This window comes from Molossus molossus, unplaced genomic scaffold, assembly GCF_014108415.1.
Source record: "Molossus molossus isolate mMolMol1 unplaced genomic scaffold, mMolMol1.p scaffold_m16_p_10, whole genome shotgun sequence".
NCBI classification, from domain to species: Eukaryota; Metazoa; Chordata; class Mammalia; order Chiroptera; family Molossidae; genus Molossus; species Molossus molossus.
The window spans coordinates 90808818-90833536 of NW_023425345.1; the positions used below are offsets into that span (position 1 = coordinate 90808818).

General features: G+C 45.4%; 1 protein-coding gene across 1 annotated transcript; it reads right to left on the reverse strand.

Annotated features, from left to right (window-relative positions):
• Positions 1 to 985: 985 nt before the first annotated feature.
• DYRK4 (dual specificity tyrosine phosphorylation regulated kinase 4) lies at positions 986 to 24719 on the reverse strand. Its single transcript, XM_036252562.1, has 13 exons — positions 24699 to 24719; positions 23878 to 23994; positions 22896 to 23034; positions 21051 to 21214; positions 17863 to 17999; positions 17433 to 17573; positions 14905 to 15043; positions 12562 to 12643; positions 10210 to 10382; positions 8528 to 8588; positions 4516 to 4645; positions 2017 to 2192; positions 986 to 1351 (listed from the first exon to the last, which is right to left on the reverse strand). Exons 1-13 carry the CDS (start codon positions 24717 to 24719, stop codon positions 1107 to 1109), a joined length of 1725 nt encoding a protein of 574 aa, XP_036108455.1. The 3' UTR covers positions 986 to 1106.

A 24719-nucleotide genomic window follows, 5' to 3' on the forward strand; every position in this document is an offset into this window, starting at 1 on the left:
CTCTTTGGGACTGTACTCAACTTTGTCAGTCACTTACATGTTTATTTCTTCCAGGATTTTCTCTCACCCTCTGCTATTCTTATTCTGTATTGCCTTCCCTGGGTGATTTCATCTAAACCCATAGCTTCGTTTATCTGGTATCTCTCTTCATAGAATATCACACAATGATTAAAATGAAAACTATGAAGCCCAGGAATATTTTTCATGTTGTTTATGCTGTTATGATCTTGATTTTATCTGTAGTATAATTACAACTATATGGAGATTATGTATTCATTAGATAAGGACTAGATAAAGACAAAAGAGTAAGTGAACTTAGACTGTGGGAGTGGTGGATGGACAAACACATCCTGCTAGATGAAGCACCTGACATGGTGCTACCACCAACACCAGCATCTCAGTGTGGGCTTGTGGCGCAGTCTGGCCAATCAGAGGATCCCAATATCTCAGACATAGTGACTGGTTTACGACCAATCATTTCTACGACTTTCCTGCCAGCAAGGAAGACTGCGTATTTTGGTAGTGGTCGTCATCTTAACTTCTGGGCACAGCTTGTCTTCAGAATGAAGTTAACTTACATGTTTATTTAAAGAAGCAAGGCTAAGATGGAGAGGGAGTCTGAGCCCTATGACCTTGTTGGAATTCCTAGATCCTGCTGTGCCTCAAACTACACTTATCCTTTCTGATTCCCCAATTACATAAACCAATACATATCCTTGTTGTTTAAACTAGTTTGAATTCAGTTTCTGTCATTTTCAAACAGGAATCCTGTCTTGGGCAAAAAAACAACAATTTATACTTCTATTAGTGATGGTATAACTATTTACACACACACACACACACACACACACACCTATATGGCACACACACCCATTGTTTTATCTGGTTGAGAGCATAAGGAGGGAATATAGATACAATGACATCCTCTCCCATCTCTCATATCAGGAATCATGCCAACTGGCCTTGTGAATAGAGTTGTTTTTTTAGTTTTTTAAACAAACCTTTATGCATTAAAAACAACAAGTATCTGAAGTATTGTACAATATAAGTGTGGTCTCTGATACAAATCACTGGTGAAAAGGAACAGGACACGCCCTCAGCAGAGGTCATACAATAGGTGGTAAAATGCTTGCGTTCTTGGGGGAGGAGTCTTTGCTTTGTTGCTCTGTGGAGGTCTTGGATGCCTCTGGCCTGACAGCCACCTCTGGTTTACTGGAAGCTTCTGCCAGATGAGGCAGCTGGACCACTTCAGCTGTGTGCTGGAGAGAGCCCTGCTGATCACCCGAATTCTGAACCTGCTTAGCAGTGCTATCTTGTATTTTGTCTGTAGTCTCTTCTTTGGTGATGGCATCTGTTGGAGAGAGAAGACAAAGGAACAAGTGTTCAGATGTGAATTATATGCTAACTGTCCATTAGCAGGGAAACCCTGGATGTAATGATATAAAAGCAATTCATTTATAAAGCACATTCTATGTGCCAGGCATTATTCTAAGTACTTTATATTTACTAATTCATTTGATCCTTTCCCCTCAACCATAGAAAACAGTGATTATTCTCATTCTCATAAATAGAGAAACTGAGATACAGAGAGGTAAGTAAACTACCCAAGGGCCCATACCGGGTAATAATAGGGCCTGAATTTAATTCCAGGCAACCTGACTCCAATGACCATGTACATAACCAGTAGGCTATTTGCATATAAAACATATTTGACTAATGCCATAATCTGATAAAAATTCAAAAGGTAATTATGGGACTGCAGAAAAGGACACACGAAAGGAAAGGAGGAGAGAGGGAATTGAAGATGAAAAATGGAAAATCCTAACCATAAGGAGCCAAAAAGAGCTAGAACCAAGTTTCTTGAAAGGAAAACCCCAAAAGAAAGAAATGGAAGGCCAGTAGGGATGGAGCCAGAATAATTATCCAAGGTCAGTTCAGAGAAACTGACATGCAATCATCCACAGATGCCTAACCCCTGGGCCTGGGGCAGAGGACTGACTGTTTGAGGGGCTGTACCTTTTTTACCCAAGTGGTGATGCCCTTGAACCTTGTCCTTTCTTGCCTCAGAGGGGAAAGGGAGATTGAGTTTCCTCAGGGCCTGGGGCCTGGGCCGTGGTTTGAGATTCCTTGACTCATGAATCCAAGCATGCTTGAGAGCCTGGTCAGGGGTCATGCGAAGAGAAGGTTCCCATCTATACACCAACAAAGCCCAGCACGGATTATTGTTTTATGTTTTAATAACAAACCATTTTCTAAGACTCCAATAAAAACCTAAATAAGGTATAACATGAGTGGTTCATTTTTAAATTACCCATTTAAGCTATAACTCAAAGATATTATAGAACGGAGATTATGACACAATTTTAAAGTACCTGGAAATAACTATTGGAAATCATCTTTTTTAGCAAATTTGCACGACAAGGCAAAGAATGTAACAGAGCCCAAGTCTCCTAGCATTCTAGAAATTTCCTTAGAAATATTGTAGAAAATCTTAACCAATAGGATTTTGGATGTGAAAACTAAGAACATCAAAAACAGATGCTTAATTTCAATTCCCAGACTACAGAATTTGGACCTACAAATATATCACAAAGAATATTATGGAATGCTAGAATATTAAAGTTATAAGAGGACTTGGATATAAACCAGCCAAACTTCTACTGCAGTAACAAAATATATTTGACAGGACCCCTAACATGGAATCATCCTGTTGTCCATGAGTAACTTTAGTGATAAGGCACTAACTCTCAGATCCACAATTTTTAAAAATGCCAATTCTTTAAAATTTCTTTTCATTTTTATTAAGCCAAAATTCACTTCCTAGAAACTTTAACCCTAGTAACTTTGACCCAGGTCTTAGTAGCATTATACATCATGCTACCCATCAGCATTATACGGATTGAGACATCTAATCCATCTTTCATGTTATAATCTTTTTAGTATCTGAAAATATTTACACTACTACTAACTACTGTAGATCATATGATATAGTTGCCGTCTTCCCAGATAGAAAATTTCAGCTGTTGTCTAACTGGTGACATCATGTTAGGAATAGCTTCTAAGTGCAGTAGTAGGTGGCATTCTATTCTAGCCTTATCAAGGTCATAAAGAGCGGAAGTTCCCAGTTCTTTGTCAAATGAACTGCTGTTACGCTACATCTGCCAGAATCTCTCCTTCTAGACGCCTAGACTTTCATCTATAAAACCTAGGCCAGGACTTTACATTCGCCCTTGTTAAATTTGACTCAAAACTTCTCGCCTCTCATTCTAAGGTTTGTTAATTAGCAGAATACGGATGATAAGGTAATAGGCCCCCGTAACTTGATGGCTTCTTGCAGGTCGTGAGCAACCAGCCCTTTGCAGTGAAAAAGAAAAGAATGTCTTTCCTGATCCTAAGCTGTGTTCTGGATGGTTGGGGTTTCTGGACCAGTCACCCCTGTCTCAGCAATGGGTTTCTGTCATTTATTAATGCATATTCATGCAAGAGGCTGGGGTGGGGTGGGGATAATGGGGTACAGGATCCTTTTCCATTTCTATTTCCAAGAGGAGTAGCATGACCCCTGGATGGGTAAACTTTCAGCAGTACCTGATGTTTACCCTCTGAGCTAGTCTAAATTCCAGAATGCACAAACGCCAGAGGGGTTTTCTGCTAAAACTAATCCCCCACCCCACCCCCCACCCGCAATAATGATAGAACATGAAGATATGGTCTTCTACAAATACTGAACAATAGGACTTGTGTCATGGAAGGGACCTTAGGAATACCCCATTTTATGTAAAAGATAGCTGAGGCCCAGAGAGAGGCACTGACTTACCAAATATCACACAGCACATCTCTTTGCCACTCGGTGCAGACAGACTGGAAAAACCTCTTTAAAATGACAGTAGCTCACATTTTCCAAACACCTAACGAGGGGCACTGCACTGGGTGTGTGCTTCGTGTGCTGTTCTTTTCTTACTATGACTTGACTTAAGTAAGGGCCTAATTTCTACGATTCAAAATACACGTGTAGATTCAAAAGGCTGTACATAATAAATGGTTTATAGCTTGCCCTTTTCCTGCCCTGAAGGATTTAGGCTCTAAAGCCCAGGGGGATGGGGAGAGGCCCTGAGCCCGTTCACGGGCATGTGTGCAGTTACAACCGGCATGTGGAAGAGGCTGGCTTCAGTTCATGAAGCAGAAGACATTTAGGACTTGCCTCCAACCTCATTGCCAGGCAGCTGGAGGCCAAGAAGAAGGCAAGCTCTACACACACTGTAATCCAGGGCAAATCACTTAATTCCTTTGAGCCTCAGCCTCCGTATCTCAAAACAGAGCAAATCATCTGCCCTGACAATCACACAGGAGGTGGGGAGAGCAATCTGCGGAGGTGTTTGTAGACTCTTGAGGTCTATGGCCAGCATTTATCAGTGTTTTTATAACCTTCTCCCAGCCCCAGACTTTCACAAGCAAGCATGTGGGAAAGTATAGTATTTAAAAGGAGAATCAGAGACAAAGGCACCCCGACAAACTCACACCAAACACCTTCTGACAAAGTCCAGGAAGCTGGAGTCGTAGGTTTTCAGCACCATCGTGAGATCCTTGGAATCCGGGTATCTTTTTCTCCCCCTATTGTTGGTTATACTTTTAGGAAAACCTTTGGAATCTTTAGAGATACAACAGTCGGTGTTTAGTTCCAGGTGTAAATATTCATTGGTCACAGTCACAGCTGTTCACTCATCCACGCTGCGTCCCGGGGTGGTCTTTGCTGCTCGCTCACTCACGGTGCTATACCGCCTCCTCCATACAAACACACCCACAGTCTCAGTCAATTTGAAATACCCACGTGTAGATTATCCAATGATTGCAATTACCTTTTACAAACAATTTTCCCTACTATCCAGTGTGTTCTGAGCCTCCTTCCCACCTCCTCCTCCTCGAATCAATCAAATGGTTTAAATGGTTTAACATTAAGGTAAAATGATAATGATAATGATTAATAATAATAATATAATAATAAATCTGAAATGAATAAAACATTCAGCTCTGAACAAAAAGGATATTGTCACCCTGGCTGGTTTGGCTCAGCAGTTAGAGAATCAGCCCACAGACCGAAGGATTGCAGGTTCGATCCCCAGCCCCAGTTGGGATCATGAGGGACACAACCAATTGGTGTGTCTCTTTCACATCGATGTTTCTCTCTCTCCCTCCCTCCCTTCCACTCTATCTAAAAAATCAATGGAAAAAGTATCCTCAGATGAGGATTGAAAAAAAAAAGAAGGATATTTTCCATTCTCAGATTACCGATGCCCTTGTTCCTTTCCCACCAACCCAACAAAGTGAGAATTCAGGACATCACGGGGACTAACAAGAAAGTCACGGTAGGACAATGATTTGCTTCCAGAGCCCATTTACAAGCCACACTAGTAAATTATTCTCATTACTTCTTTGTAGGCACATCAAGAAATGTTGCCCATAATTGGAATTCAAACTTGATTGTTCCTTAAGGCACAGCTTGAAATGAGTTTCTTTGGTTATTTTCACCAACAGCAGCCCTCACCAGGTGTCCGATCTGTCATGCTTGAGGAGAAGCTCTGAAGACAGCTCCAGAGGCGCCCAAGGGCGCTTTGTGCAATGAATGCTGTGAAGGTGAGACCACCCACTTGGAAATCTGGACTCTGGTGTACATGTTCAGAAAAGTTGACCACTTATGTTCACACCTTGTAAATCTGCATATAAATGGATGGATATGTATATACACACACATACAACTGACGTATTAAACTGAATTTTCACAAAAACTCAGTGGGGTTCATGTAGCAGAACTGGAAGGTGTACAATGAAGTGCTTCTATTACTTTTGTAATCAATGCAATTGGCAGGGCCTCCAAAAGAACACATGCTCTTACTGAATCCCTGGAAGAGACCATGAATGTATATAAGTGTATGTGTGTATATACACATGGGTATCTATATCTATGTATTTATGCAGGTGAGGGTTAGAGGCATGGCACAGGGTATAGGTCCTGTGAATTCATACGCATCCCCATTTCCCTTTTTGTCTGTGGCACCATTGGCCCTGCCCACTCCTTATCCTATATGTTACTCTTTTTACAAATGACCAAAGAAGAATCAGGCTCACAAGCTTATAAATTACATAGCTCCCGAAGTCATCATGATGTAATTGATTTACTTGTACAAGTTTTTCTCACCCCTCTAATGTTCCCCAACTATTCTTCCATCTCATTCTTGCTGCCTAGAGCACCTAAGTATCTTACTACTACCTCTGAGACAACATCGCTTCACTACCGATGTGTGGGATTTACCAGGAGGGGCTGGGAGTTGAGGAACAGTTGGCAACCCAAGCCTGAGGAAGGAAGCCGAGAAAGGAAGTGGGCACAGGGACACAGTGTTTCCCAAACTCACTTCAGAAGAATCACAAAGAGCTGTTGTTAAGAACATAGATTCCTGAGTCCCACCTCAAACTCCTTATCATAGGTTATACAAGAGGATATGGGAATGAATATCCTGCCAAGTACCCAAGTGATTCCTATAATCAGACAAAGTTTGGGAAACACTGACGAGGATGCAGCTCCCAGTAATATTTTTTCTTTTGCAGGAAGTGAGGATATGTGGATGTTGCTAACAAAACCACGTCACCATTCTAAAACCTAGTGCTGATGGTAAAAAATCAAACACACTGCAACATGGGCATGTGCATGCATGTCTTTGGTACCCCCTCACAAAAATGCCCTATATTCCCTTCTTTTCAACCTCCATCCGCATACTATCTCCTGAGCTTAGTGTTATAGTTAAGATGTGGCTCTTCCCACAGTGTCTTCGTCTAGCAGGAGGAAACACCATTATCTCTACTTTTCTCTCCATAAATCCTTTGGAGTCCAAATGCCCAGTTGGGAGTCAAAAGACCAGTTGCATGGCTCCATGTATGTTATAGCAGCCAGTCAGCCAGATCCCCTGCCTGCCATCAGACTGCTCCGGAAGAAGGGTTAGTTCGTGTGTGGGCACCATGCTAAGGCTACCAAGGACACTGACTCCACTCAGAGGCAAGGTTTTCAAAGTTCCAGCCATGACACCAAGGTGATATTTAAAAGATTTAACCACTGGAATGGCAGAGAACTGACCGATCAGAATGGATGATGGCCTTGGCACTGAAGTAGATCATGGAGGCCCTCTAGTCGCCAGGCCTTCAACATCTAGCTTCTAAATCATGGGGAGTCCAGGGAGTCTTAGGAAAGGGGCCAGGCAGCCTATGGCTGTGGCAGGGGCTTGAGGCTGTGGCATTTTACCAAATGGTACAGAAATAGTCTACATTTTAACCCTCACAAGGCTGAACCAGTACATACCAACTGACCACCAAGATGACTGAAACTCTTTGACCAGGAGGATCCCCCATGAGGGTGTTTTTGACTCTCCTATTGATGGGGCAAGTTGTGGAGAGAAATTATGCTATTTGCCTTTCATTTTGAGGCTACTCTTGGGAGAAAAGTAAGAGGTGGGAGGGTTAGGAATGACTAGGATTCCACAGCCATTATGAGCCTGTCAACTAACTCAATGACAATGGCTGGTTAGAAATGTTGTCTCATGTGTCATAGAGTCCCTGTGTGTGGAGATCCTACCTCTCGTGTCTGGCTTGGCTCCACTTGGCTGACCTCTGGGCCACTACAGCTTTTTTTCTACATGGGAATCCCTTAGCTTCTTGTGGTTCTTCAAGGGGATTTTAGATGTGGGGCTGATTTCATCCTTTTGGTGCACAGTGCCCTGGAAGTCCTGCCTCTACAGGACTTTGTTGATCCACCTGTCCATCTTGCACAGCACTACCAGAATTGAAAGGCAGAGTATCATAAAACCCAGAGTCTGGGAAATGTGATGAGGGTCAGCATGGGACTTAACTCCAGTAGTTAGGCAGATGTCCTATACACAATGGGCAAGCCACAACACACCCACAGCACACCTGTTCTGACAGCCCGCCTGTTCTGACAGCCCATGCTTACCCATCTTATTCCAAAGTTGCAGAGAATCTGGGATAGTAAGGTTCTGGAGGAATTAGGGGATTTCAGCAGGAAAGAATAATGCTCCATTAATGACAGAATGTAACAATGAAACTTTCCACTATTCTTGAAAAGGAGCTTCTAATCTTTGATGTCCCTGCACAGTACATAGTCTGAGGGGGCACCTGCTGGGGGAGGCAAGGAGAACATATGGGAGAGGGAATAGTTATAATACTTAAGGTTTCAAGATCTGCTTATAGATCTTCCAAGCAGAAACTTTATCATTTCCATGTTCCTGCGTATTTTCACTGCCGAGACCTCATGCCCAATGTGACTCCCCCATCCCCTCTCCATCATGCCATCTCTTACCACTTCCCGGCATCATTTTATTTTTCTGAAAGAAACCCCTAATCACAGTTTGTCCTTTGGGATGGGGCCAGGAAAGAGCACTACATGGGGTTTGGGGTATGGGAGATGTCTTCAAGGTCTGTGACACTTCGTCAGCCACAATGGGATAAAGAGTTAGACCTGGGGACTTACCAAAGAATGTCTGTCTCCTGGAGGCCGTCTGCATGAAGTGGGTTGGTGGCAGGCCCAGCACCTTCAACAAGTAAAAGGTAGTTGCTTCACTCTTGTGAAATCTCATATTCAAAGACCACAAGGACTGAGGGGGACCTTGGTCAAAGGCTGCCTTCCACAGGGACCCAGAGAAGCTGTGACATCAGTCAGTGGCAGAGCAGGCCCAGAGCCTGGGTCTTTCAACTCCTAACCCAGGCTTTTGCAGCATGCTGACCACAACACCAGTCATGTACCTCTAAACTGGCATCAGCACCAACCAGAGGTAGGCACTCTGATGGTAGCCAGCTCTCATTGTCAGACTGAATAAACCAGTATGCATGCTGACAACCCTCAAGCTAAGGACTATCATAGCCTGGCTCAGAGCACCGGGAAGGGAGGAAAGAGAGAGAAGATGGAAATAACCAGATGGGTGTCAGACCACAATATGACAAAATACCTACTTGAAAAACAACACAAAACAAAACTATAGCACTGACTTGTTTACCTGTCCCCACTGCAACCTATAGGTTGCACAGAGATAGAGAAGTTACTGGTGTCACTAAACCCAGGGTCACCTACAGTTGCAGCTGGGTTCCTAGCATCTCCACGCAGACCCCGCCCTCCTGCTCCTCAGCCCCATTGATGCTGAGGTTAATGGAAGCTGAATCTGGGGTAGGAGGAACCGCAACCCAGACCCCATACTCCTCATTCTCCTTGGTATTGGAAGCAGGAAGAGTTCAGGGGCACTTTATTAAATCATCCATCATCAACCTTAGAAGCCATATCTGCTCATCCCTCCAATTCATAGAAGTCCAGAGCAGAAAAGTAAGTTGCCAAAGAGAAAGATCCAGGACTAAACTCCAGCTTTACTGATTCTCATGCCAGTGTTCATGTCAACATAGCTGTCATTTACAGCTATCATTGTCTAACTTATCTTAACACCTTACTATTAGTTTCAACCACTAAATAAAACTATATTTAATGATTCTCAAGGGTGTGGGAGTGTCTCTGACCATCTGTTACCTTGAGACAATCTACAAAATAGAGATTTGGTATAGTTAGGTAGAAAGAGATAGATAGATAGATAGATAGATAGATAGATAGATAGATAGATGATAGATGGATAGATAATGATCCATTTGTGTTCATAGTCAAAATACCTTTGTTCACTGAGAAATTTCTAAAGTGTGAAATTTTCTATTTCTTAGGGTTATTTTTCTCCTTGTTTACCTAATTTAGCTCCATAACAAGAGGCCTTTAATTAAAACAATAATAGGTATAATAAATGATCATATGATGTGCCTTTTTTTATCAGGAAATATTCTTCCCAGAAAGCTAAAATTAATGAATGACTAATGACTGAACAACACATCGATTTTGATGGGTGTCATGTCACCCTGGTTTTAGACTCTTTTGAATATATTTGAAAGACTGGTGTAACAGTTTTATTTTTAAATGTCACTTCACAATATGATGAAAATGACATCTTTTGAATTTATGGTAAAAATATTAGATGGCAACTTAAAAGTGTAAAAGGGGATACATAATTTCCTAACACCTCTAGAGAATATGGACTCCTAAACAGGTAAGAGGGCAGGCGGCGCCCAGCAGCGAGCCTGCGGCCCCGCTGTGCAGAGGAGGCCCTGTCCCGGGCCCTCCCTCACCTCCATGATGCAGGCCAGCTGCTCCACTTCGTTCTCCCCGGGGAACAGAGGGTAGCCCGTGTGCAGCTCGGCCATGATGCAGCCCAGGCTCCACATGTCGATGGCCATGTTGTAGGGATGGCCCAGGATCACCTCTGGGGATCGGTAGAACCGGCTTTGGATGTATGTGTACACTGCGAGCAAAGAAAGGGAAACCTCAAGTGGGAAAACCTTCTCCCCAGAGCATCCTTCTCCAGCAAACCTTCTCAGGTGAGGGTGAATGATAATTATGGTTCCCTGCATCTTCTCGCTCTATGGGCTTTGCAGGAAACTGGATGTACAACCGGGCTTTGCAGGGGGCCGGAAGTACAACCGGGCTTTGCAGGGGGCCGGAAGTACAACCGGGCTTTGCAGGGAGCCGGAAGTACAACCGGGCTTTGCAGGGGGCCGGAAGTACAACCAGGCAGCACTCGGAAGTCACATCATATGTATCTAATCTCATCACATCCTTACAGCAACCCGATTATTACACAGGTGTTATTATCCTCACCTTATTGATGAACTCTACTTCCAGACTAAAACAAATTTTAGTCTGCTAAGCTTCAAAAAAAAGGAAGCATAAGACGAATATAAAGCTCAGTTTCCAAACTGTCAGATTAATTTGGGGTAGACACCTTCAGAGAGCACTGTGACTGGGCAAGGGAGGAGGCATATGAGAATTGGAAAAGCAGCACACAGAAGCCTCAATTTGGAAGCGCGTGTGCAGGGCATTATGTGCAGGTGTTGTGTGGTGTCAAGTGTGGAAAGGAGAGCTTGGTGGAATCTCAGCGGATGAGGTTGGATGGAAGATGATATTTCAGGGGCCTAGATTTTATAGGTAAGGGGACCGAGGTTGGAGAAATGGGACATTTTGGTTGTTTCCATGTGCTATTATTGGCGACTCTCTGGATGGGGCAGGGCTGGGATTCTGTAATCCCTTCTCTGTTGTTTGGCTTGATTATACTAAGGATGTAATAATTTTGTGATGAAAAACAAAATAAAGAGTTAATAAAAATGACTTTTATATCCTGCCTGCTTCCAAAATGAATTTGAAGCACTTTGCAGTTAAAGTACATATATACAGGGTAGTTTTAAACATTTAACAGATACCTACATAATGCTTCATACATGGCAGCTGCTATTCCAAGTGTTTTAGACAGATAAGCCCTTTCAATCCTTACAGCAACCCTATGGAGCAGGCACTATCGTTGCCCCCATTGTAAAACTGAAGCATACAGAGATTAAATAAATTGTCGAGGTCATTCAGCTATAAGTGGCAGAGAGGGGTTTGAACCCAGGCAGTTCAAGTCTAGTATTTCTAACGCTATACTGTCTCACAGTTAAACGAAAGATAAAGGGGAAAATGACTCCCAGAGACCAAGGACACAATAATTACAAATTTAGTTTTGAGTATCCTGCCAGCCATAATAAATGGTAACTGAGAGGTTATACACAGCTTTTCTATTTGAGAAGAGTAACGGTTCTTTGTGAAAGGCATGTTGCTTTCTAGCTGGAATTTCTTTCGGGATCCATAAAATGTAAAGGACATAGGTCTTCAAAGTGATGCTGCAGAATACTTGAAAACACCCATCTAATAATCACTTTTTCAACCTCAGGAGGCTTCTTCTAACACCCCACTACCATGAAGGCTCAAAACCCCTCTTTTGTGTGCTCTTAATACAGTCTATATATCTCTGATCATTGCACCTATCATTTTATCTTTTCATCTTTCTGTGTCTTCCATTGGACTGCAAGCAATCTGAGGACAGGAAATGTTTTGTTTTGTTTTGCTTTTTTGTTCCTGGTATCCAGGACAGTGACTGACACATAGAAGATACTCAGTAAACGTTTGTGGAATGGTACGTGTTGTCAACAGCAAACTTGATAAAAACCAAAGTAGAGACTATTCAATCAAGTTCAACAGTTTGTGCCATTGTTCTCAGGGCTGTTTGCTGAATTCTCGCTTGAAGAAAGTATAAAGTCTAGGGAGCATAGGGCAATGAACCCCAAAATGCAGAATGGCTATGTGCAGATTCTTGGGTACTCCCCAAGAAAATTAGATTTGGCATATTGGTAAGGGAAAGAGCCTGGTTGGTGTGGCTCAGTTGGTTGAGTGTTGTCCCATGCACCAAAAGGTCACCAGTTTGATTCCTGGTCAGGCATGTCAACTGGAAGTAACTGATTGATGTTTCTCTCTGACATTGATATTTTCCACGCTCTCTCTCTATCTATCTTCCTCCCCCTTCCTCTCCCTCTAAAATAAATTAAAAAATATTTTTAAAAAAAGAAATCTCAATAGGAAAATTCAGACAAAGAGACTGGAATGGGGCTTACCTTTCTCATCCTCGTAACAGCTTGATCCAAAGTCAATAACTTTCACAGAGACTTGGCCCTTCTGATATAACACTATATTTTCCTAAAGAGAAGAAGAAGGACATATGTCATACTTTAATAGTTGCCCTAGGCCCTCTGCTGATCTAAATGTCTGCCATCCTCCAGGACCCAGTCTGGAATTCGACTACCTCACGGTGGGCTCCTCCCACACCTTCTCCAAATCCTATTGTTTTTACCTTCCTTTGACCTCCCATTTGACTTGTGGTAGGTACCTCTCGTTTGATCCAGTATTTGCTGCTATGCAGTATTTCTTTTGCATATATTTTGTCCCATTTTCTATACAGATTATGGGTTTATTTTTATCTCCTTGGCACCTGGTTCTATGCCTTGCTTACATAAGCCTTAGAAATATCACTGACAGAATTTGATGTGTCCATTAAATGCCCAATCAACATACAGCTATGACAGAGACGAGAGAGAGAGAGAGAGAGAGAGAGAGAGAGAGAGAGAGAGAGAATGATTTGACTGGAATTTGTGATTCTTATGCTGAATTTGGGGGACATGTGTGAAACCAGGATGTCATGGATAGAGGCCGAGCTCCTGGGCTCGCCTCCACGAACATGAGAGTGTACCACCTAGGGCGGGAAGATTAAAGTACAAATCATGTTTTCAAGGACCTGAATTATCAGATAAATTGGCTATTATAAGTATCAGATGAACTGATGGTTTACTGAGTCCCTTACCATTCTAGATATGCAATAGCAGACCTGGTCTAAAATCTCTGGCTCCATAAACTAAGACAGTACAAACTTAGTCCCCACTACCTTTTCTAAAGAATATTTGTATTAACTGAAAGAGTATGCTCAGCAAGTCTTAGAAGAGTGGGAATTTCTAGTGTGTCTCTAGCCCAATGGAAAGGCTCCTTAGCTCGAGGGAGCTGGCCTTCCCAGCTTATTGGCAGAAATCACTCTAGTGGGGGCATGGATGCATCACAGTTCACTGATGCTAACCATTAAGTTCGTAAGAATAACCCACATTCTTGAATCCACATTCATCACTCTCCTGGTTATACGCATACTTCTCTACTGGGCACATACATTTTAAATTACTCTATGTGTTTCTCAAGGAAATCTATTACCTGATATTTTGGCTACCAGGTGTCTTGTGAATTTCCTTGGTGAGAGTCAGTCCCCTCAGCTCAAAAACCATGGTTGCTGTGTCCCTTTGGAACTGTAAAGCTAGGGATTACGAACTTGGATAAGGAGAATAAATCAATGTGCCACCACTGTGAGGCTCCTCCAGTCCCTCCTGAGGGAACATCTCTACTTAGACAATCTTTCATTGTCAAAATATCCCAAACTTACCCACTGGGTCACATTTAAAATAAACAAACACGTTGGGGTGTGAGGAGAAAGGAATGAGAAAAAGTTAAGGGATATTTAAATATCCGTAAGAGCCAGGCCAGTGTGGCTCAGTGGATTGAGCGTCGCCCCATGGACTGAGGTCCCAGAGTTTGATTCCCAGTCAGGGCACATGCCCAGGTTTCAGGCTTGATCCCCAGTAGAAGGTGTACAGGAGGCAGCCAATCGATGTTTCTCTCTCACATCGATGTTTCTCTCTCTCTCAAAAATCATTTTTAAAAACATATTTAAAATATATATCTATCTGTGAGAGTCGGGTTGATTTTGGAACCAGCTCCTGACCCCATATCTTCACACTTTTACACGTTTTCTCTAGGTCCCCCTCTGGATTCCTCACATTTGCAATGATTAGTTCACCTGACAAACATTTCCCTACCTATTGCCTACCATTTCTATTGTCGGAACCACCGTAGGTCCTGGAAATAAGATGGTGAGAAGGCATGGTTCCTGACCTTGAGAAAACTTGCAGTTCAGTGGGTGATTCAAAAGACAAACCATTCCTACAGAAAGCAATCAGTGCAGTACCAGAGCTAAGTACAGAACACCAGGAGGGCATGAGGGAAGGGCACATCCATTTGGAGTAGAAGAAGGACTCAGAAATCTGTTGTACCCTAGGACCAATTCAGAGTCGAGTGGACAAAGCGAGGATTTAATAGAGCGGAGATCCAGCCCCCTACATGACACACCTCTACACACCCTCACACCTTCCTATTCCTGTCTGCCTCAATGACACCATGTCTCTCTTCATTGTCCCCAAACCATCCCTTAGTCTTCACTGCATCTCAGTTGATTTACATGCCCTGTGCCTGCCTCCACCCGGGAGCCCTGGCCACGATGCTGTCTAGTTACCACTGGGGGATGGAATGGGGCAGTTTCTGAGGGTAGGAAACAGCTCCCCTGGCAGGACAGAGGTTGTACTCACAGGCTTCAGATCGCAGTGAATGATTTTCTCTACATAAAGCATTTGCAAACACTTCAAAACAGAGAGGGTGAAGCACCGAACTACTGACAGACTGAAGCCTTGAAAGCTGTTCTTCTTCATTAACTCATACAAGTTGATTCTGGGAGAGAGAGAGAAAGGGGAGCGTTTCGGTGTAAAAAGTACAATGCTGGGTTTGAACCTGCAAACAATCCCATACTACCTGGTTTCCCTCTGGTAGTAGGCAAGCATTGGACCAAGAGTCAGGGCTTTGTGTCCTATAAACTCAACTTTCCCATCGATTCATGGCGGCTCCAGGATGATGCTCAACTGTGCTGGCCTATGAGATGTGCCCTCATTCCTTCTGTGACAAGGTCAATCAATCACTTTGTTATATTGTGGGTGTTAAGAGGTTGGACCAAACTGCCCAGCCAGTGTGGCTCAGTGGTTGAGCATTGACCCATGCACCAAAAGGTCACTGGTTCAATTCCCGGTCAGGACACATGCCCAGGCTGTGGGCCTGATCCCCAGTGTGGGGCATGCAGGAGGCGGCCAATGGATGCTCTCCCTTGTGGATGTTTCTATCTCTATCTCCTTCTCACTTCCTCTCTCTCTAAAATCAATAAAAGAAAAAAATATTAAAAAAAAAAGAGAGAGAGAGAGGTTGGACCACACTGACAAAAATTCTAAAATATTCATAGTTCTTCGGACACTTGGGAGGAATCCAGGAAGCCCACCAGTCATCCCCCCCGGCAGCCCCTTCCGCCCAGGCTGGAAAGGCTATCTGAGGATGTCAGGGTCCTGACAGATCAGGGAACAAGAACGTAGACAGATGGAGGCTGGGGTAAAACAGAGGCACCTTCTCTTTTCTATACCAAGCCTGACCGCTTGGTCCCATCTGTCCCTTTGCAGGAATGAGGCCTCCCTCTTGCCAGGTTTCCTCAATTTTCTAGACAAGCAGAAGCCTGCAATAGTATACAAAAACAGGCCATATTGCATGAAATCTGCTGATTTACAAATGTTGGGAACCAATGCAAAGCATTTTAATAAGAAAAACTTATTTGTGGGCTCCGAGGCTATGACCTCTGTACAAGCTGTAAGATGGGGAGAGGAGGGAGAGGACACAGCCCAGAGTGACTCTGCATTGGCCTCCTTCTGGTTTCTCCTAATCTTCTATCTGAACTTCATCTAACCCCGCCTGTATTTAGGAAGCCATTCATTCTTGACGGGCACAGTGGAGATGTAAGATTGGCTCTGGCCTCATTCTGACCAGCTGTGTGACCCTGAGCAACTCTCCAGCCTCTCTGGGCTTTGGCTTTCCCCACCACACGCCTGCTCCTCCTGACTTCTCAGAGCACTTTTAATACAGTGACATGCTAACTGTGCGCTTGATTAATGGCCAAAACAGGCAGCCTGCATTGTCCATGTTGTCACGGAAAGACAATTCACCTCTGGAAAGTGGACATTTATGTAATCATCAGAGATAGTGAGGGGAGTGTCAACTTCACTCCTCATTCAAATTTAGCCAGTTCATAGGATTTCACCACCAGCAATGATGTTATGGGAACACCAAGCTACCAGCTCAGTAAAGCCAATAATACGGGTCTTCTGAGAGTTCACCTCTAATCATTCTCCTTTGCTAAATGCATTCTGGGTTTCTGGTTTTTGTTTTTGTTTTGTACCTTTTTTTTTTTTTTTTATCTTCATCGGAGGACATTTTTCCATTTCTTTGTTCAGATAGAGTGGAAGGGAGAGAGAGAAATATTGACGTGAAAGGGACACACCGAGTGGTCGCCACCTGCACAACCAACCAGGGCCAGGGACAAACTGCAACCAAGGTACATGCCCTTAGCGGGAACCGAACCTGGGTCTCTTGGGACCGCAGGCCGACGCTCTAACCGCTGAGCCAAACCGGCCAAGCTGGTTTCTGGTTTTTTAAAAATTTCATCAAGTGGCATTCTCTGAGAAAAAAATTAATCAAATTAGCATGTCCTTCCAATTAGCACACCCTGCCAGCTCCAGAAATCAACCAGGTGACGCCAATCTATTTCAGTCGGGTTCTGCTCTCTTACCAAAAAATCTGGTCCTGTCCCTATTTGCACAAAATCAAAGCTCTTTCCCCACTCTGAGCAGCCAGCTGCCAGCTCCCCCAGGTTTCCCTCGGGTTTCAGCCTCTGCACCACAGGGTAGTAAAGCCAGTTAGTGGGGAAATGGCAGCAAAGAAGATACTTCCTTTTCACTTTAAGGGCGGAGGTCTTGTTTCGGTTGCCACCCACTCCAGCACCCAGCACCTGTGGCACATCCTGTGTATGCTAGCAGGTGACGGGCATGAAGGGACGGGGCGAGATGGGCAGCTTTTGGCCTGTTCTCCTTGCTCCTGGGCTTTCTCAATAACTGAGTGGCCATTGTGTCCATTCTAGTCATTAAATGTTTACATCCAGAAAAATCTAGTGTCTGACCTCCGAGTTTCTCTTCTGTCACCTGAAGCCACTTTTCAAAAGAAAATGAGTTAAACAGAAGAAGCAGCTGACCCCAGGAGTTCGAAGGTGATGCAGAGATGATTGCGGAAGTAGAAGAAGTCCTTCATGTGCACCACATTGTAGGTATTGTCCTTGTCCTTCCTTCTGAGAACATCCAGGATCTTCAGCTCCACCATGGCCTGGTGGTGAAATCTGAAGTGATTGGGGGGAGAGGGGGAAGAGAGGGGGAGGAATGGGGACAAAAGACATGTGTCATATGCTGCAGCAGCAGCCCAATTTCTTGGCCCCTCCCCTTGACCCCAGCAAGTCAGAAAGACGAATCACCCATATTCTTGCCTCCCCTTCACCACACTGTGGAATCAGGTAGATGGAGAAAGACAAAAAGATTAGAGGAAGAGGCAGAGCTGGGTAGGGTTGGCATTATGGAGAGGCCAGTGTCATGCAGTCCCCCCTTGATAGCCTATGCTACTATCCACCACACCTCTTCTTGTTCCTGATGATTTTCAAGGCCACCAACTCATTGTTTTTGTGATCCAAGCACTTGGCCACCTGTCCAAAGGACCCTTTCCCAATCATCTCCAGAACCTCATAGCGGTAGGCAATGTGGTCATGCAGGACCTGTAGAAGCCAGGCAATGGGTAAGGAGCAGAGCCATAGTCTCTGAGGTTCCCTGACACTGGGGCCCCTGGATACCCATTCCCAGGTCATGACTCCCAGGGCTGACTCCTGAGGGGAACTTTCTGAACTGCACTGGGTACTAGTGCAACTCCCACCCACATCTCATCGCTATGGCAATGGTTAGGTTGTCGCCCAGATCCCAGGCCACCATGTGGTACCAGGAAAAGTCCAACAGACTCTACCCATGTCTGGCAATGCAAAGAACATTGGTTACTCTTTGGGAAGAGCAGCAGCTTTAGTTTGGGGGAGTTCTATTTCTGACCCCTGATGTGACTCCGTCAATCAGGGAAGGCTTTGTGTCTGCTGTCTTCCTGGCCAGATCTGGTTCTCCTCTTGACTTATCCAGATTCAATTCTATCTTGGAGTTAGCAATACAGAATTCAGACCTTTTTCAACTAAGAAGAACAATGTTTTCCAAGAGCCAGAATCATCCATGTCCCTCCATGTGCTGGAAACTAGGGAGCAACTGTTTAATCAAAGCAACAGAAAATCACCAATTCAAAAAAACCTTTCTGGGTGGCTTCAGACAAGCCACTTACCCACTCTGAGCTGGAATGCCTTCACCTGTAACTGTAGGTTCCAGATGAGATGCTAAGGCCTTCCAGCTCCGAGTATCTGGGAGAAGTGAAGGGGAAGTGTCTGTGTATACAAGTCCTCAGGACATATTTGTGATTGTAAGCTGGGGAATCTGTTTCTATAGGAGGAATCAAGACCATGAACATGTACAACTTGAGTGATACGTGGAAGCAGATTGCTCTACTTGTAAAGGTCTATCAGGAGAATGTATGAGGAGAGGGCAAGGCATAGGTTCTGCATGTGTTAATGCAAAGGTACGTGTGCTTCGCTGGCACCTGCACATGTCTTCTACATGCCACCAGTTTGGAGGTGTCATAATTATTAACTCACACGTCAACTTGGACATTGATTGAGGCCAAAGACCAGGTCATACTCACTTTTTATAGTTTCCTTAATATTTCCAGAGTCCAGCAGATACCTACCCATATGACAGATTCTCAATAAATAGGTATTCAAGTAACATTTGCTGACAGAATAAATGTGAGAATGCAGTTGCGTTGCTTGTTTGGGAATTTGCTATGTGCAATGTGTGTCTGTGCGCGCGCTGGAATGCAACAGGGGGATTCCAAGCACACAGAAAGCACACATCTCGCTCCCCAACCAAAATCAGACGTGAGGCTGAGGAACTGAATTCCAGCGAACTAACTTGAACGTGGGGCTGACATCCCTGGGGAATTCCCAGAGACTCTAGGCCCGGGGGGTGGGGGGGTATTTGAGGATATCTGGCTGCAGTGGTGGTAAGTAAGGTATATTAAAGATTCTCACCCAAGAACCCATTAACAATCCCCCCAACCCCGCTGAAATGTTGTGTCTGTGCACGGTGCCTTTTCTGAAATAAGAATTTATAGCTTTGATCAGATTCCCAAAGGGTTCCTTGACCTAAAAATGTTGAGAACTAGGGCTCTAGATAGAGGATGTGAGCAAAAACTCCAAATCCTTGCTTCTCAAAGTGTGGTCCAAGGACCAGAAGCAAAAATCTCAGGCCCCACCCAGACATGGTGAATAAGAATTCAAATGTATGTATGCATATATGTGTGTATGTATGTTTGTAGGTATGTATGTATTTATTGTTAAACCTCACCCAAGGATATTTTTCCATTGATTTTTTTTTTTTTTTAGATAAAGTGGAGGGGAGAGAGAGAGAGAGAAACATCAGTGTGAGAGAGACACATTGATTGGTTGCCTCCTGCATGACCTCGACCTGGGCCAGGGATCAAATCTGCAACCCAGGTACGTGCCCTTGACCGGGAATTGAACACGCCACCCTCCGAGGGTTTTTGGGCTGACGTTCTAACCGCTGAACCAAACCAGCCAGGACAAGAATTCAAATTTTTAATAAGATCCCCAGGTGATCTGTGTGCACAGTAAAGATTGAGAAGCACAACCCTAAATTCCAAAAGACAACTGCCTCTCCTGTGAAGACATCAAAGACCAATCCCGTCTCCTAAACCCAGCTGGTGATAAGGCAGCGTCCGGAGGAGGGCACTCCCGCAGCCCGCCCGCCTCGGCCCCACTCCTCTGCACACCCTGGACCTGAACAGCGCTTCCTGAAGGAAGAGGGACCCTTCCACCACCCAGACCTCAGGCTGGGAGGAGGCCCTGTCCTCAGAAACCCCAGAGGTGCAGAACCGGAGAAATAGTCTCTAGGATCCATCTTTGGAAAACTGAAGGAAGTTAAGCAGCAGGTACTATATATACCAGGGACTATAGTGGCAAAAGCTTCTTCTAGTTTTGTCTGGGGGGGGAATGACATTTATTATAAAATAGAAGAAAGGTCCATGTACGGGCTTGTGCGGAGGAGACAAAAAAGGGAATGTTGCTCTGGCCAGTTTGGTTCAGCGGTTAGAACATTGGCCTGCGGTCCGGAGAGACCCGGGTTCGGTTCCCGCTAAGGGCATATACCTCAGTTGCAGTTTGTCCCCGGCCCTGGTTGGTCACGCGGGTGGCAGCCACTCGATGTGTCCCTTTCACGTCGATGTTTCTCTCTCTCTCTCTTCCTCTCTCTCCCTCCCACTCTATCTGAACATAAAATGGAAAAATGTCCTCAGGTGAGGATAAAAAAATAAATTAAAAAAAAAAAAGGGAATACCGGGGAGATTGCATCTTACTCCGTAGTCTGTCTTTCCCCAATGAGTCCAGGGCTGTGCAGGAGAGCCTGTGGGAGTTCCCCCAGAAAACTGTCACCCCAAATGCCCTTGGAGAAAATTATATTCTGTTAGCCGAGGAATTTCTGTATTAATCGCATGTTTTTCTCATTTATAAATACGGCATTTCTTCAGTTTGGCACCTACTAGAACACTTCAAGATGCCTAGGCCCAGATAGATCAGTCCCAAATGCTATGAAACACCCCAGACTTTTTTTTTCCCCAGACCTTCTTGTGCCCAAGCCCCAACCCCCAGTGTTTCTCCCTTCACCTTCATATAGGAGCCATGCTCATCATCAAAGCTCGTCTTGCAGAAGTCCTCAGGAGCCACGTGGAGCTTCTTGGCTTTGAGCCCCAGGAACCACAGCTCTGTGTAGCCCAGGATTTCGCTGTGCTCATAAGAAGACAGTTGGTTCCTAAAACACCTCAGGGCCTCTGTGTGAGAAACACTGTAGTTGTCAGTCATGTCGCGACACCATGGGGTTGCCCGGGGTGGAGGTGGTGACAGCCCTTTCCTCAACCTGGTGGCTGACTAAGGACTATGCATCTTGAGTCTCACAGGGTGGAACTATAACATGGACAAATGTCAAGGCGTTGTACTAATTTCAACACCTCGGGAAAACCACAAAGGAGGTGAAGGGGAGCATTCAGTCCCCCAAAGAGTGTGCCCTGCAGCGGCACGGGTGAAAAATTCAGCAGTAAATTTGGTGTCAACAAGAGTATGTAGTTAAGGCAGCAGCTGCCCAAGTGAATGTCATATTGATACACAAATAGTTTATCCCGAGAGGGTCTGAAAGCTATGATGTCTTCGGGAGCCAAGCAGGTACCATAAATGTGACTTTCAAGGCCCGGGAGGTATCCCCAGCTGAGCCGGGGAGTCCCTCAGACTACAAAGAAGGACCACGTGTCAGCTCTTGTCTACTCTACCCTGGCCCGGTCGCATCAGGGGTCTGGTGCTTGGTCCGAGGGCAGGAGGGGTGGGATCAAACGTTAAGAGAGATGCAGGAGACTGAGAGAGAGCTCAGAGGAGGGAAACTAGGACCGGGAGAAGGAAGGGCACCATGTTGTTTAATAAACTGCCAAAGAGTTGGAGAAGGAATTGCCGGGGTGGGAACAAAAAGGACTCCTGGGGGACAAGACCTGTGGTGTCTCCATGTATACAAAGGGCAGTCATGTGCAGGCCGAACAACGCATGTTCTCCGCCCGGAAGAACCAAAGCCTAAGAGAACAGGGAGGCAGGCAGCAACTCTTTAAAGGCAGAACTAGCTCAGAACTAACATTTCTTCTAGTGAGCAGTTCCCGAGATGCTTAGGAAGAAGGACAACCACTTTCAAAGATGCGGGAGAACGGCTCTGGGCGTCAGCTGGGGTTGGGACATGGTAGATGCTCAGGGGATTTGGGTTTTCCTCCTTTGAACCCTAATAGGCGATGAATCTCTGAACCTTGTGAGAGGTCAGTTCCTCTCCAAAACCGCGTGTGTGATCTCTCAGGCCGGACCGTAGGCAATGACAAAGGCTCTACCTGGCAGGTGTCCCCGGGGAGCCTGTCCTCCCCCACACCAGCCTGGGTGCACACAAGGCACTGCAGTCCCAGAAGTTTCCGTCAAGGACTCAAGTTACCTTGGCCAGATATGCTCTTACACACAGAACCAGTACCTCCGCTTAGCGGCCGCCACAGGCACCTCTGCCAAGGTCTCTTTGTCCGAAGGAGGGGGGGACTTCAAGACATTTCCCCCACCCCCTGCTACTCAGTACTCAGTACTTCCCCTTCCCAGCCCTGCCCCCTCCCCTCTCCTCTATAGAAGGACAGGAGCCTGGCCAGGCTCCCCAGGCAATGAGCTGGTCCGTCTGACTGTGCTGATACATTTGACCCTGGCCTGGTGCCAGCCCATAGGGGGCGGGGATGGAACAGTGGGGAGTCAGTGTTTTCTTCTGCTTGGCGTCCTGCTCACACAGGACAGGAAGTGACGAAGGGCCCGACTGTTACTTTCATTTTGGCTTGCTGCCTTAATTGACTACCCAACACCTGGCAGCTTAGCCTTCTGCAGCTCAGCTCAGCTCTTCCTCCCCCACCACCTGCAGCTGCCCCACCACACCCTGGTCCCCCGAAGGCATACCTGCCGCTGTCAGAGGCACCTTGTGCTTCTTTTGTGGTTTGTCCTTGGACTTGGGATCTTGGGAGCCAGTGCTCGACAGGTACGGCATGTCTGGAGCCTTGAGCTCAGAGATCAGCCTCTGATTGTGAGTTTGATTCTCCTGTCCGGGGAAAGAACTTGTGATAAAGGACTCAGTCCTTAGGCTTCTCCTGGGTGCCCTGAACATTTACCTGGGTGTCCTGAACATTTACCTGGGTGTCCTGAACATTTACCTGGGTGTCCTGAACATTTACCTGGGTGTCCTGAACGCCTTACCTGGGTGTGCTAAGCCATTTACTGGGCCAAGAACACCCACATGCAGCCAGACTCTACTCCTTCCTCTCCGGGGAGAAGTGGTAATTATGAGACAGTAGGCTTTCTAGGTTGTTCCCTCAAAGTGTCTGCCTGGCTCCTCTCTGTGAGACCATGTACACTACAGTCTGCATCTGGCAGCTGCAGCCACCTCTTCCTACAGGAAGATGTATTTTAAGGGACCGTATTTTACTGCTGCTCTTGGAAAAAACCACTTCCTAACTAGATACAGTGACTTGTCCAAGGGCATACCCACTTGAACTTAGGGGTGTGTAACACCTCTGTAATTTGGCACTTTCTTACATGATCTCATTTGGTCATAACTCAAAAACAGTAGGGAACAGTGGAGGCAAAACCAACAACAAAATATCTTGCATGCTTCTGTCCTTTATACACCAGATACTTCATGTTTCCTTTCCTCGGTGGCTCCTCACGACAACCCTACAGAGAGCCCATCTTGTAGATGAAAGAAAGCCGGTGACTTATTTGCTGAAATGTGCACTCATTGTGAAGAGGGAGAACCGGACCGAACCGGACCATCAGCTGCCAGGTGCCTCTCCCACCATCCTGGGCCTGTCTACACTTTCTGGTTCTGGAGGGAAACCACGTCTCTCACGGCTGCTCGGGGTCTCGTCCACTGTTCAGCACTCACGTTAAACAGCAGAGGGGGCCTTAGCAGGAATCTGTGGCTGACGTGTGGGAAGTTAACCATGATTTTCTTCCCCTTGGTGTCCACAAAAGGGAACGAAGTGATGCTGGTGCTTGTACTCTATAAAAGAAGAAAGGGGAAACATTACAGTAGCCTCAGGCAAGGAAATGTCTCGGGGAGTCATTTCTCCCAGCGTCCTCCCCACTGCCAGGGTGAGCTTGCACCAAACCCAGGCCTCAGTTTATTGTTAAAGTTCCTGGAGAGAGAAGCACAGTGGTCAAGCAGACGGCCTGTGGGTTGAACCCTGCTCTGCTTAGCAGCTGCAGACCTGAAACAGTTTGCACTCCTGATGTAGGCTTCAGTGACCTCATCACTACCATGGGGACAACAGTGGGACCGACCTCACCCTGGTGAGGTGAATGAGGCAAATCTGCGCAGAATATTCCACCTGTTCGCCGTTACCACCGCTCCAATACTTACAAACCGAACACGGGGATGTTTTCCCGCAAATTTTCCTTGGTGCAACATAGCTCCCATTTACTCCACATTATTGACCTGACCTACTTCCCCCAGACTCCTCCCCACCCTGCATTGATTAAGTGATTGATTGATTGATCGATTGATTAGGAAAGAGGTAGTCTGACGATCAAAAAACAGTGCCAGTGAACATCGCGTGGAGATGGGGCAAGGTGGTGTGGATAGAATGTGCTCATTGAGTCTGCTGAGTTGACCAAAAATGCCTGTGAAAAACTAGCCTGGCCCCCCGCTTGCCCTCATCCTCTCCTAGAGGAAAAAAAAAAAAAACACTAAGCATCGCTTCCTACCTTATGCAACAGTTGGGTCAT

Bases quoted from the DNA above. Each gene is read 5' to 3' on its own strand.
- DYRK4 (XM_036252562.1), bottom strand. From the start codon at position 24,719: ATGACCCAACTGTTGCATAAG. The intron at 15,044-17,432 runs GTCAGCTGCTTC...TCTCTCTCCCAG, and splicing joins ATCACCTTCGAACTCCTGGG to AATCAACTTGTATGAGTTAA. The intron at 4,646-8,527 runs GTAAGTCCCCAG...GTATCTCTAAAG, and splicing joins CAGGAGACAGACATTCTTTG to ATTCCAAAGGTTTTCCTAAA.